The sequence below is a fragment of the Pseudochaenichthys georgianus genome, chromosome 21, assembly GCF_902827115.2.
Source record: "Pseudochaenichthys georgianus chromosome 21, fPseGeo1.2, whole genome shotgun sequence".
NCBI lineage: Eukaryota > Metazoa > Chordata > Actinopteri > Perciformes > Channichthyidae > Pseudochaenichthys > Pseudochaenichthys georgianus.
The window spans coordinates 9,377,421-9,391,321 of NC_047523.1; the positions used below are offsets into that span (position 1 = coordinate 9,377,421).

The 13,901-nt window shown below is 38.6% G+C and overlaps 2 protein-coding genes across 6 annotated transcripts in view; one reads left to right on the forward strand and one right to left on the reverse strand.

The window, feature by feature from the left end:
* obsl1b (obscurin like cytoskeletal adaptor 1b) overlaps positions 1–8,739 on the forward strand; it is a 48,491-nt gene extending 39,752 nt beyond the window's left edge. For all 4 annotated transcript variants that reach the window (XM_034109525.1, XM_034109526.1, XM_034109527.1 and 1 more), the window contains 2 exons: positions 1,273–1,542; positions 7,411–8,739. In XM_034109525.1, the coding sequence (XP_033965416.1) occupies positions 1,273–1,542; positions 7,411–7,421 (281 nt within the window). In that variant the 3' untranslated portion in view covers positions 7,422–8,739. The remainder of the gene's footprint in view (positions 1–1,272; positions 1,543–7,410) is intronic.
* The window catches only part of LOC117466805 (carboxy-terminal domain RNA polymerase II polypeptide A small phosphatase 1-like), a 38,784-nt gene continuing 33,582 nt past the window's right edge, over positions 8,700–13,901 (reverse strand). For both annotated transcript variants that reach the window (XM_034110266.2, XM_034110265.2), the window contains 2 exons: positions 11,861–12,046; positions 8,700–10,902 (listed from right to left, as the gene is read on the reverse strand). In XM_034110266.2, the coding sequence (XP_033966157.1) occupies positions 10,774–10,902; positions 11,861–12,046 (315 nt within the window). In that variant the 3' untranslated portion in view covers positions 8,700–10,773. The remainder of the gene's footprint in view (positions 10,903–11,860; positions 12,047–13,901) is intronic.

Consider the following 13,901-nt stretch of genomic DNA (forward strand, 5'->3'; position numbering starts at 1 on the left):
AAAAAAACAACAAGCAAGAAGGTCAAAGTTCAAGGCTCCAAGTTAGGTTAGGATAAGGTAATATGTCCTTATTTATGCATACTACAGGCAACAGTACATACTTACTATACTGAAAGGGCAGCTGCAGTACATACTAAGAGTATATGTTGGCATACAGACGTACTGAATATTTCATAGTCAATCTGTATGTACAGCACATTGCATACTAAATTTAATGACTAAATATGGATACTCCAGCAACATGTCTTTATGCATCCCATGACTGTAACGATCACATTGTAAAAGTTACTAAATTAATATTGTAAGTTCCCTCACTCACTACATGTTATATTACTCTATTGAGGGGAGTTACCCAGCAGTAATATTCGTTATAATGCTGATTTAATTATTTTAACTTCCAACATCGGAAAGTCTGAAATGCCGCAATGCATTGTGGGCCGGTTGAGATTGTCTAGTAAGCCCACTTGTCATGCTTGGAAATTATTTTTGAATGTAGTTTCCGGCATCTCATACTTTGCATTTGGAATGAACTACAACCAGAGCTTTATTTAACACCTGGTAGTAAAAGCATGTTAGTATGATATTTCAAACAGCCCCAAGTTAGTGACTTTATCTTGAGAATTAAAGGGGCCCTATTACTATAATGTTCAGGTGTATATCAGTATGTAGTGACTCTACTGTGACAGGTCTCCATGCTTTAATGTTCAAAAAGCTCTTTATGTTTCTCATACTGCCTGTGCTGCAGCACCTCTTTTCACCCTCTGTCTGAAACCAGAGCCCAGTCTGCTCTGATTGGTTAGCGGGCTGGCTCTGTTGTAATTGGTCAACCGCTTAGAGTTGTTCTGCCCCTTAGCCGTTCCCGCAAAATGTATTAGAGAGAGAGTTAGCCAATAGAAGCGCAAGGGTTACTCATATATGTACATATGTCACGGAAGTAAACAAAGGACTCAAATGGAGGTGTTTCTCAGACTGGGGGGGGGGGGGCGTGGAACACAGAAACTCCCTCTGGAGGAACTTTGGGGTTTTAGCCTTTGCAGACCATCACATGCACAAAAACCTATAGAAGACACGCCAGGAAAGTAAAACCCCAAAAAGCAGAATAGAGCCCTTGTAAAGACAACCAAAACACGGATTCTGATTTGAGATGTTACCGGGAAATATCTACCTATCACCACATATACCTATGTACCTATCAGTACAATACATTCAAAAGCTTTCTGACTGACAAACTCCCACTTCCCTAACCTCTTCCTCTGTGTTCTCCCTGAGCAGCCCAGCCACAGCTGCTGGTCCGAGAGCTGCAGGATGTGGAGGTGAAGACCCCCGGGGAGGCCTGCTTTGAGTGTGAGGTCTCCGTCCCCGTCCTCAAAGCTCCGCAGTGGACTCTGAACGGGGAGCCACTGCTGCCCAGCGCTCAGGTCCTGCTGGAGCAGATGGGCACGGTGCACAGACTGACCCTCAGACACACCTCCCCCAGCATGGGGGGGGGGGTGGAGTTCACCTCCGGGAGAGCAAAGAGCAGAGCCCAGCTGCGGGTGATCAGTAAGTAAAAGAAGAACCTGCTGTTGGCAACTCTCTATTGCAACAGTTTACTTGACATTCAATTGTCATAAGTCCATAAAAGAGTGTTGTGAAAACTTGATTGTAAACTTAACATAAAAAGTAAGGCAATGTGTGTTTGGTAGATGATTTCTATGTTGTAACAATGCTTTTCGTGTTAACATTTGTTTTAATCGTATACCTTTTCATACCTTTACCTTTTCAATGGAACCACATCTGTGAGGAACAAGCATGTGTGGGATGAGCAGCAGAGCTGAGTATGTGGTGTTGTTTGGTGGATTGGATGATTGAAGTCTGATAAATAAAGACATATTGGGAACAATTGATTTATTAACAATTGATGAATTTAACAAGCAGCCTCAGTAGCGTGTGGAAGAACCAAACACAGCCACAATAGCCTGTCCTCCTCGTGCTGTCACCAGCCGGCTCACACTCTGCTGTGGGATGGCCTCCCATTCTTCAACCAGCATGTGTCCCAGGTCAGCCAGCGTGGCTGTGTCGGTCACTCTGACAGCAGCCCAGGTCAGGTCAGGACTGCAGGGGGCCATCCCATCCTCTCCACTCCCACTCTATCGGTGCAGCAATCAGCAAAGCCTTCTCTGCGTCCTCTTCACACTGACCCTACAATCCAATGTTCCTCCACATGTTGAGGTTCCAGTGCTCTGAACATAATGTTCCTCCTCATCCCACACATGCTTGTTCCTCACAAATGTGGTTCCATTGGAAAGGTAAGAAAACAGGCTTTCCAACGGTATAAGGTTTATTGCCAAAAAGCATTGTTACAACATAGAAATCATCTACCAAACACAAATGGCTTTACCTTTATATGTTTGAGATTTGCTTAAAGTGCTTCTGCCTTGGCCACAACGAGTATTTTCCTCAGAGTCCGGCGCACTTCCTGGGGGCTTGGAGGGAAGCCATGCGCAGCTTACTTCCGGGTTTTAGGACGCCTCACAGCACCTCTCTCGTCTCCTCTTCACACACTACACTTTTCGCGGCACACATACTTACAGCCAATCAGCTCTGAATGATGTGAGATGACGTATGGTGGGGATGTCAGCCAAGCCCCCAGGAAGTGCGCCGGACTCTGAGGAAAATATTTGTTGTGGCCACAGGGCGATACTACACTTCCGTATCAGGCAATGTGTGTTTGGTAGATGATTTCTATGTTGTAACAATGCTTTTCGTGTTAAGATTTGTTTTAAGATTTTAGATTTGGTCCCCTAGCTCCTCTGGAAACACCAACCATAATTGTTGTTTGTAGCTATTATACCCTTTGGGGACAGGATATGCATACACAGTCTTCTTGAAGTCTTGCAACTCCAACAGCCTAATACTGTTGAATATGTGCAAAGGAGATGTGTTCTGCTCAATGTGTTCAATAACTCCATTGTACTGGGTGGCTATGTGTGTCACCAAGCCATTCTTTTTGCGGGATAACGTGATCAAATCTGATTCCAGTATGCTTCCACAGAGCAGCAGCAGCAGAGTGTTTTGTTTATAACATTACCTTTTATATAAAAACGACTTTTTGAGCATGGAAGTATGGAAATCAACTCTATTCCATGCATATACTTCAGGTTTGGCAATTGTATTGGCTGGATACAGTAGACCTGCAAGTACATTTGAGCCGTGCACATTCAAAACCGTCTAAACTGGCTTTCAAACATGTAAAAGTACATCTCTAAATAGGATTGCAATTACACTGAAAATAAACTGAAATGTTGACTTAAATAAATGTATTATGTAAAATGACACATATGTGTATTAGGTTAGTTGAAAGCAATAATATTAAGTTTAAATAATAGGTTTACTATTGCTTTCCTAACTAACCTATTCAAATTGTGTGGAACCTGTTGACATAATACATTTAATTAAAGTAAATGTGTTTTTGTTTCAGTGTAGCATCTGTGCACTGGTGGAAAAAGTGTTTCAATCTTGAATTAAGTAAAATAAGCAATTCCAAACCAAAGTACATACCATAATGTACATCCCAATGGCAGAGCTGTCAGTAGTAATATGCCGCTGAAGTCAGACTCAAACCAGACATGAATAGACACAAAGGTTTGCCAGCAGCATACTGCGAAATGTGATCGAGGGCAGTAGGACATTTTGGGATACTGCGTTGGACATGTGTATTGGGACATGCTAAATATTCATCTGGCATAATGAATATGTTGGTTGTGTGGGTATTGGAATGTACAGCATGCACCTACCATTTTAAAATGACAAAATGTCACAAGATTCGGTAATAACACCCTACTTTTTCATAGTAGTAAGACTAACGTTACTAAAGAGGAAAGTGATTCTGTTGAAAATGGGAGGTTATGTTAAAATGCAAATAAATAAAGAACACTCTTAGCGGTGTTCTAATAATATATGGGCCATTCTGCATAATGAGTATTAATTATTTCACTTGTTTCATCTGTTGAAGTACATTGTGATGCCATTACCTTTTTGACTTTACTTCGGTAAAACATGTAAACATGTGTCTTGTATCAGATTTTTGGAGTAAAAGTAGAAGAACCAGAGTGTAAGAATACTCTGTTACAAGTGAAAGTCCTGCATTGAAAAGGTTACTCAAGTAAAGGTACAAAAGTATTAGCATCTAAATATATACTTAAAGAACCAAACGTGCAGATTTAGCACAATACTTGAGTAAATATAAATAGTTACTTCACACCTCTGCCTAAGTACAAAGGCTGACTTCTGTCCAGCACTGATACCATTCAAAATAAGTAATAACAACCGCTAGATGGAGCTAGTGACAAAGACTTGAGTTTGCTGTTCACAAGCAGTACAAAAAAAAACATCACATCACAAGCAGTGCGCGCGCTAATGTCTGTTATATCTTTCCACGAGGCCCATGTCTATAATGACTTATAAACATATGCATTATATTATGCCCTTCAATCACTTTCTAACCATACAGGAAACAATTCGTTTTCTTGAGAAAGCATTACATTATTGAAATGTTAATGTCCATTGTAATGTTTTTGATAATCAAAATTAAATTAATAATCCTTTAAAGTTAAATGAGTGTACTCAAGTTCTGTTGTTAAATAAATAAATTAGTTTTGCAACATGTTGGGAGTTGTTCATGCATAGATTTATTTTATTATCATTTACCAAATTACTTACTTAAAGGGGACCTATCATGCAAAATGCACTTTGTGATGTCTTTTATACATAAATATGTGTCCCCGGTGCGTCGGGGAACTCACGCAGCGTCAGAAAATAAAACCCTCTCTCTTTTCCTCCGTACCCAAATCTTTTAAAAACGGGGGTACAACGAGCGGATACAGATTTGCTGTAGCGAAGCCACAGAGAGTTGCTATCAGAAACAATTCCTGGCATGTTTTGGACGTAATCTCGTCTTTGTTCACATTAGCAAGCCTCGCTAACACTCAGAGCTAACCTGTACTGGAGAGCACAAGTGTTTAAAAAGCAGGAAATAAAAAAGGAACTCACCTTGTGATAAACCCGCAAGAGAAAAAGCATTTGAGCTCCATACTATTTCAGAAATAATCCTTGATGTGGTTTAGAACAGGATGGCGTTTTATCACAGCAGAATTTAACTTTATCTCCGGTAGAATTCTGATCAGGCATTAGCTCCGCCTCCTCTTTTAAATTTTTCAAGCTAAGGACCCACAATCCGCGTTTCTCTAACAGGGCTGGAATAGAGGGGTTTGAGCAGCATGAGGCATGGCTACAATGGGTGATCTGTTTGGTATTTTAAGCAAAAAACTTCACAGACATGTTTTGTATAGGTATGGCCGTACAATATATTTTTCCAATATAGCATGATAGGTCCACTTTAAAGCACACAGTGACCACCAAGAGTAACTTGTGCATTCATTTTGCATTATAATTACTATCATAATGCTTTTTAGTGTTATGAGTTACTCTATGTGTTCATTTCTTTGTAAAAATAAAAATGAAATAAACACAATTGAATCTATTCAAGAACAACAATAAAAAGAAGGTACAATTATTGTTTTTGTTCATCTGGCCTAAAATAAATTGGGGACTCCAACTTGACACAACTCAGTAGAGTATGTTAGTAAAAGGCAGCTGTGAGCTTAGCAACAATTAACTGTGTTGCATTATGGGTAATGTAGGCAATCGGGGGACCCCTTTATGTTATGAATGACTTTAACTAACCAGTGCTACAAGACCATTACAAAGCATCATTTAGTATGTTTATAATATTATGTTTTTAGATATTAGTGTTGCGGAAAGGGAAGCCAAATGCTAAACTCTTCAAATAAAACGCTATATCTGCATTCGACGCACAAAAAAGAATCCACCATAAATCCATCAGACTGATTTGAAAGTGTCAGGGTGGCTTGTTAAAGTGTGTTGCATGACTTAGCACTGCACATGCACTAATATGTGTTGGCCCCTCGAGTTCTGTAAATAATATAGGGTGTTTATGGTCCTACTGAATGTGCAGGCATGCAGGTCACAGAGCGCATCCCAGAAACTTCTCCAGACATTAAAAGTGGAGGACAGTCAACTATTTTTAGTTTTATAATGTTGGCTTTTAATGAAAGAGTATCATGTTCCACCATCTGGCTTAGCTTGTAAGCCTGTCGTGTAGCAGGACTCACGCTCAGGAAATCCTAAAGAAATTAAAACCTCTCAAATAGGTTAAACTAAGTCTGTTTACTCAAGTACTGCCCTGAGGTTAGATAAGGTTAGGTACGGTTAGGTAAGAGGCCTTATTATGCTTTTTGGGGTTTTCCCTTTCCTGTGGGCTGTTAAGTTTTAGTGCATGTAAATGGTCTGCAAAGGCCAAAATCCCTCTGGGCGTTTCTCTCCCAAAAACACTTGCGCTTCTATTGTCTAGACCTCCAACACATTGTATGTGATAGGAGGCAGGACATTTCTCAGCGGTTGACCAATCACAACAGAGCAAACCAGCTAACCAATCAGAGCAGACTGTGCTCTGGTTTCAGACAGAGGGTGAAAATGAGTGCTGCAGTTGCTGCTGTTGGGATCAGGGGAGCACAGGTTCAAACCCCACTGCAGTCAGCATGTGGTTGTGTCCCTGCGACACAGTATTGAGTATGTAAGTCGCTTTGGATACAAGCGTCTAACAAGTGACATGTAATGAGAGTAGGGTCATTTTTAACTAGATTTTTACAATTAAATAACTTACATCAAGACAATATTTTTTTGCATAACATGTTTCAGAGAAGCTATGTTTAAATGTGCAAATGTGATAATTTAGATAAAACCGGTTTAAGTTTCAATGTTATGACATAATACGTTCGGATATGTCTTTGTATCACTCCAAAAAACAATCGTAAACGTAAACAGCCGTAAATTTAAAAAATGACATGTTTTTAAGAATAACATGTAATATAAATGGTACTATAAACGTTGTTGACCTAGGTGAATAGAGTAAAAACCCACACATTCTTTATTTTTGTTTTCCACATTTTGTGAAATATTATGCTTGATATGCAGATGAGGCATTATGTTATGCTTTTCTCTTTTCTTTACTTTTATTGTCATTACGTAGTACAGGTACTATGTAACGAAACGGTTTCTCTGCATTTGACCCATCCTAGTGTTAGGAGCAGCGGGCTGCCGTTATGTACGGAGCCCGGGAGCAGTGTAGGGAACGGTGCCTTGCTCAGGGACAACTCGGCAGCACTTGGTCTTGCCGGGACTTGAACTGGTGACCTTCCAAAAAAGAGATTCTAATAATCAGGATTACGTATAAAAAAAAAATCCAGTTTTTAATAAATCATTTTTAAAGGTATGAGGTGAATTCAAAGAAATGAGGTGAAAGGTTCTCTGCTCCTCAGTCTAACATTGTTCTCCTTTTACATTTCCCAGGTGAGCCATGAGTGACTTCTTCTATCTTTCATCACTTTATTGACATGGACTGAATATTATGAAAGGCTTTTAACGTTGTAACATTGACATTTACTTATATATTTAACAACAGTATGTCTATACAAGTGGTTTAAACAGGGTTGTGATGGATTTTCATGAAGTTTTCAGTTAATGTTATAGTCGTCTTTATGACATTCTTTGTTCATATAAAAGTCGTCATAGTAAAGTGTGTGAATGTATTTGAAGCAGTGCCGTTATCATAATAGAAAGTTTCGATGTAAATATTGTCCCATGTTAGAGGTTTCATCTGTGTTGTTTTGCTGAAATATATAATTGTAATATATATATTGTTAGAATAAATGCAAGGATGGATATTCTAAGTGAAGAGTTCTAGATAGTTTTTATTAAATATCTAAAATTGTAGAATTACACACTTAATGTGCATGTGGTCCTTAAATTTTAATATATTTACAATTTTTTAATTAACTTTTTTTGCTCCAGAAGCCATTTTGGTCCATTGACAAATATTTAGAACCTTAGTTTATTATAAAATATATTCTGATCTGCACTCAGTGTGTACCAGATTATATTTCAATGGTGTTGTGTGGCTGTTTTGACAGTGACCTAGATTTGAAGTCTTCCGTATTACAACAAAGAAAATAAAAAGTTAGTATATTACAGCCATGTATTCATATCATCATATCATCAGAATACGGAAGAGGATTAGGGCCACATGTTTCAACCATTTTGAAATATGACAAAAAATTTACATTTTCTTTGAGTTCTGAGATTTAAGTCAGAGTTCTGACCTTGATCCCAGAATTCTCACGTGTTACTCAGAATTCTGACTTTTTCCTTCGAATTACATTTTTTTTTAACTTTTTGTAAGAAAAAGAAATGTCATGTTGTCCTAATCCTCTCCCATAGGATCGATTAAATACAAAATATCTTTCATCGTTTATACATTGTATAGAAATCGTTTTTTAATGTTTTGATGAAAAGTTCGAATGAAGAGAATGATGTCTTGCAGCAAAGGGCTTGTAATGTAAATACATTGGGCCAAAAATCAGGTAATTTAGAAGAGAAATAGATCAGAAGATTACTTGATAAACTTGATTGATAATCAGGGAATGCTAGTTTTATTATGGAGTGGGTATAATATTTCAACTTAGCCGAGAATGATAGTTTTCATATAAAATGTGTTCCATATTCCATTTGCCTTGTTTCCACCTCCGCCATGTTGTGTTTGGGATGTGAGAGAAAAAAAAACTACTGTAATGAAATATGACCTGTTTCAATAAAACATGCTTTATTGATGCAAGGTAAAAATATCTCAACTTGTCCTTTTTTGTCAATCCTAACAACGATCAGCAGCAATTTCAAAACTCTCCTTTACTCGAGTCACAACGTTAATACTGTGTTGCATACAGTAACAAAGTTAAATCATTAGTTAAAGGCAGGTTATGTTTTTTTTCTTGTCGAATCATCTTTTTTTTGTGTAAACACTGACGCAGCCACACTCAAATCCACACACACTCGCTCCAGACTGAGGGAAAGTAAATCAGGACAGATCCAACATGTCCGACACGAGTTTCCATCTGAAACTGTATTTATAGCGCGATAAGGCTAAAAGAATCAAACTTATTTATGTCTTACATGAAAAAGTTTCAAATAAACCTCCTAACTGCACATATTGTTTTGCATTGTTGATGGGCCGCACACTGAGGAGGTGTATTCCAAAAACTTAATAAAAAAAAGAATAGAACATTAGGTAAAATAACCTTAAAAACGAATTTAAATGATTGCCTAAAATCCAGATATTTGCACTTTATATACAAAAATAATATCACCATTTTGGGAGTTTTCCAAGGTTTTCCAGAACTTTCCAAAAATCTGCTTTTTTCAAGTATGATGCTAAAGACAACATTATCAAAGGGTTAATACACATTAATAATTAGACGGCAGTAATATAAGAATTGACTAAATAAACCTTATCAGTCATGTAACATGTAGTGGCTATGGATTCCATTTATTCACCATTTAAAGGCAAACAGGCAGACATTCTGTTCAGATGTATTTCTCTGTCCCCTCTGATTGGCAGAAGAGCGTTCATGTTCAAAGCCCCAACAGACTGGAATACTTTACCTGCTGCCATTAGATCTTTTGCATCATTTCAACAGCAGGTTTCAACATGCACTATCATCTCACTTTCAACTGGTCTGCACTTGTTATTAATGAAACTGATATTGATTAAACTGATTTGCTTGACTGTCTCAAATTGTAATGATTGTGTGCATTGCTTGAATTTTACTTAACAGACTGTATGTGGTTTGTCTTGTGTGTCATGTTTTTCATTTTGTCTTTTTGTTTATGTATGTCTGTAAGTTGTTGCTATTGTCGGGACCCCCTTGAAAACGAGATGGTGCATCTCAAGGGGTTTATCCCAATCAATACAAATGTCTATATAAACGCTGTAGTATATTTTTTGAGAAAGATTCTAAACGAAAACTATGACTGTGTGTTAAGGCCACTATAAGTGAATAAATAAATAATAAAATAGTACAGAGCTGGGGGAGGGGTTATATTCAGAGATAAAAAAAAAACGGGTATTAATAAAAAAAAACACAAGATTTATGAAAAAAAGCACTCGAGTATTCTCTGAGATTATTGACTCATAACGTTTTTTTTGTCAACAACGCTTCACTTTGCAACGTTGGACTAGTATTATCCCACCACATACATACAGGAAGTGCAAAGTATTTAAAGCACATTTAAAAACTTGTTATGTAGTGAAATGTGCCACAACATTTGATAGAAATGACCAAGAATCCCTAAAGTTAACGATTGTCTTTTACTACATACAAATCGGCCTGTTAGGCAGAAGAAAAAAGGAAGTTATTGGGGTTTAAGCAACAGTCTTCAAGGACTTATTTGAAATACTATTAGATGCGATACTGAAATGAAAAGGATGGTTGGCTTGTAGAATGGCACGGAACAACTGCTCACAAAATCTACAGCACACTAACACATGTCGCTGCTGTCACATCACGACAACAGCAACACACTAGCTGCACTGCAAATACACCTACACAAGTCATTCAGCCTCATACTCGGTCTTTATCACAGAAAAAGGAAGGAATCTTTGGATTAGCGTACTTTCAATACAGAAGTATCAAACCCCTGCTGGAAGATTGCCTTCACTTTTTTATGTGATATACTGTAAGAATACAAGATTAAATGAGAGGCGTTTTTTGCAGTGTGGTCCTTGTAGTTGGAAGCAGCGTGGAGCCGGTGGCCCCCCAGCCTCCGTGGCCCCTGACGACAGCTGCTGGTGATAATATTTATCCTATTGTCCTGCCTCTGTTAACTGGAAGCACTCTGCTGCTGGAGGACTTCGTAGACGTCTTCCACTTTGCTAAGTCTCTCAAAGAAGGGGATCAGATCGAGGAGCTCGGTGTCTGACATGTCGTCAAACCAGGACACGACGGGAACCTGGAGGATGGGAAAGGTAGGGTATTGAGGAATTAAAACACCTTTTTAAATATCACATATTCCAAAAGTATAGTGTTTAAGTTAATCGTACATTATTGCTGTAGTTAAGTAATCATTAACTCACAAAATGATCATTTGAATATCAGTTACTCACCAAAGGTGTTAAGTAATTATTTGAGCTATGTGCTATCTTTTAGTATATGTATATATTAATAGTGGTGTCAATTGTTTAAAAAATGTAATCACAATATAATAATCTGTGATTAATCATGAATAATCACAAGTTTAAAATACTAGTATGTCTTGTATAATGGGGGAGTTATAACATATACGTATGAAGAAATGCATGACAAACTGGGGAGAGAAATCAGACTTGATTTCTGAATCATTAGCATGAAGTTTGATTGAGAAAACGATTTCTGACACTTCGCTAAAGCATCAACAAAGCTACTGTCACTGGGCGCCGCTGTGATCACCCTCTGTATAATGTGTGCTAAACAGAGAATAATATATATATATTTCCTTTTTTCAGAGCATATTATATCAACCGCTTTCATGCTGCTAGCACTATCTGTTCCTAGAGTGGTGTCGTGTGAGGCCTCACACGGGGCACCAACCTGCCACGGTTCTCTGTCTGCTAGTCTAATTATTAACAATGATTAATGATAATAAATATAAATTAAACTATAAATATTCAAAAAATCATATAGTAGTTTCAAAAAGCTCAAACAGTTGTGTGAGCTTTTGTAAATGGTTGTTGTAATATACGTTTGCTTTTGTTAAAAAAGCAGCCCCCATTTTCTTAAATTGATCAACATTTCTTGTGTAAAACTTTCTTAAAGAATTGAGTGAACTTGTGGTGAGTAATTGATATACAAATGGTCATTTTCCCCAAAAGATTTTAGTGAACAACAAATAGGTATAGCATAATATAGAGAAATAAATAGAAATAGCATACTGCGTTGTCGGGATGGAAGACGTAGGAGGCGGGGGAGTTATCGATGATGATGACCTTGTTGAGGTCTCTCCCTATACGGCTCAGGTCCTTCACGTAGTTCCCTTTGTGGAACACACAGGACTCCCGGAACAGACGGTACCTGAACGCCCCCCACTTATCCAGCAGGTCCGACACAGGGTCCGCGTACTGCAGCAGCAGGGCAGAATCAGGGGTGAGACATGGTGCTATGCATTTCTATGGCTATCAAGCAACTATATACAGTGGGCAAAAAAGTATTTAGTCAGCCACCCATTGTGCATGTTCTCCCACTTAAAAAGATGAGAGAGGCCTGTGAGAGACAGAATGGGGGGAAAGAATCCAGGAAATCACATTGTAGGATTTTTAATGAATTAATTGGTAAATTCCTCGGTAAAATAAGTATTTGGTCACCTCCAAACAAACAAGATTTCTGAATCTGCAATAGGTAAGCAGCTTGGTGTGAAGAAATCAACTGTGGGAGCAATTATTAGAAAATGGAAGACATACAAGACCACTGATAATCTCCCTCGATCTGGGGCTCCACGCAAGATCTCACCCCGTGGGGTCAAAATGATCACAAGAACGGTGAGCAAAGATCCCAGAACCACACGGGGGGCCGAGTCAATGACCTGCAGAGAGCTGAGACCAAAGTAACAAAGGCTACCATCAGTAACACACTACGCCGCCAGGGACTCAAACCCTGCAGTGCCAGACGTGTCCCCCTGCTTAAGCCAGTACCATGTCCAGGCCCGTCTGAAGTTTGCTAGAGAGCATTTAGATGATCCAGAAGAGGATTGGGAGAATGTCATATGGTCAGATGAAACCAAACTAGACGTGTTTGGAGGAGAAAGAATGCTGAGTTGCATCCAAAGAACACCATACCTACTGTGAAACATGGGGGTGGAAACATCATGCTTTGGGGCTGTTGTTCTGCAAAGGGACCAGGACGACTGATCCGTGTAAAGGAAAGAATGAATGGGGCCATGTATCGTGAGATTTTGAGTGACAACCTCCTTCCATCAGCAAGGGCATTGAAGATGAAACGTGGCTGGGTCTTTCAGCATGACAATGATCCCAAACACACCGCCCGGGCAACGAAGGTGTGGCTTCGTAAGAAGCATTTCAAGGTCCTGGAGTGGCCTAGCCAGTCTCCAGATCTCAACCCCATAGAAAATCTTTGGAGGGAGTTGAAAGTCCGTGTTGCCCAGCGACAACCCCAAAACATCAATGGGATTTTCTTTTCTCATTTTGTTTTGTCATTTTACAGGCCTCATCTTTTTAAGTGGGAGAACTTGCACAATTGGTGGCTGACTAAATACTTTTTTGCCCCACTGTATGGGTATGGGTATATATTGGTCATTTAAAAACACAAACTAAAGAATATTAAACTTAATGGCAGACACTAAGTTAGAATAAAAGGAAGTTCAAACTTATTGCTGTTTACGATATTATCCTGACAATCTTAAAAAATATCCTTCAATTCGGTAAAAGGCACTGACCCATACTGGAATCATTTCATTGCATCACAATATTTTTTGTGAAAGCAAATTATCTTAAATAAGGATATCATAACAATATATTAAAATGGTTAAGGTCCCCTTGCATATATAAAGGAGAACTAAATAAAGAAAACATAGAATCATTGTGTCAGTTTATTTTCTTCAATTATGCTTAATCATTCCCGTCCCTCCACAACTTCAAGTCACTCCTTAGTGGTTTTCACGGTTATCAAGGAACTTGTGAGTGATTTCTATTCGCAGTCTGCGATTAAATGATTTACTCTCCAATCCCTAGCTGTAAATCCTCACAAGGTAAAAAACTAAACACTTAAAGGTGGGGTAGGTAAGTTTGAGAAACCGGCTCGAGATACACTTTTTGTTATATTCCATGGAATGCTCTTAACATCCCGATAGCAATGAATATCTGAAGTGCTTTGACAAAAAATCCATAAAAAAAAGTTATCTGTGGAAGCCGTGGTACTGTAAAAAGCACGACCAATCATTTTAGCCGGCCCAGCTAAATC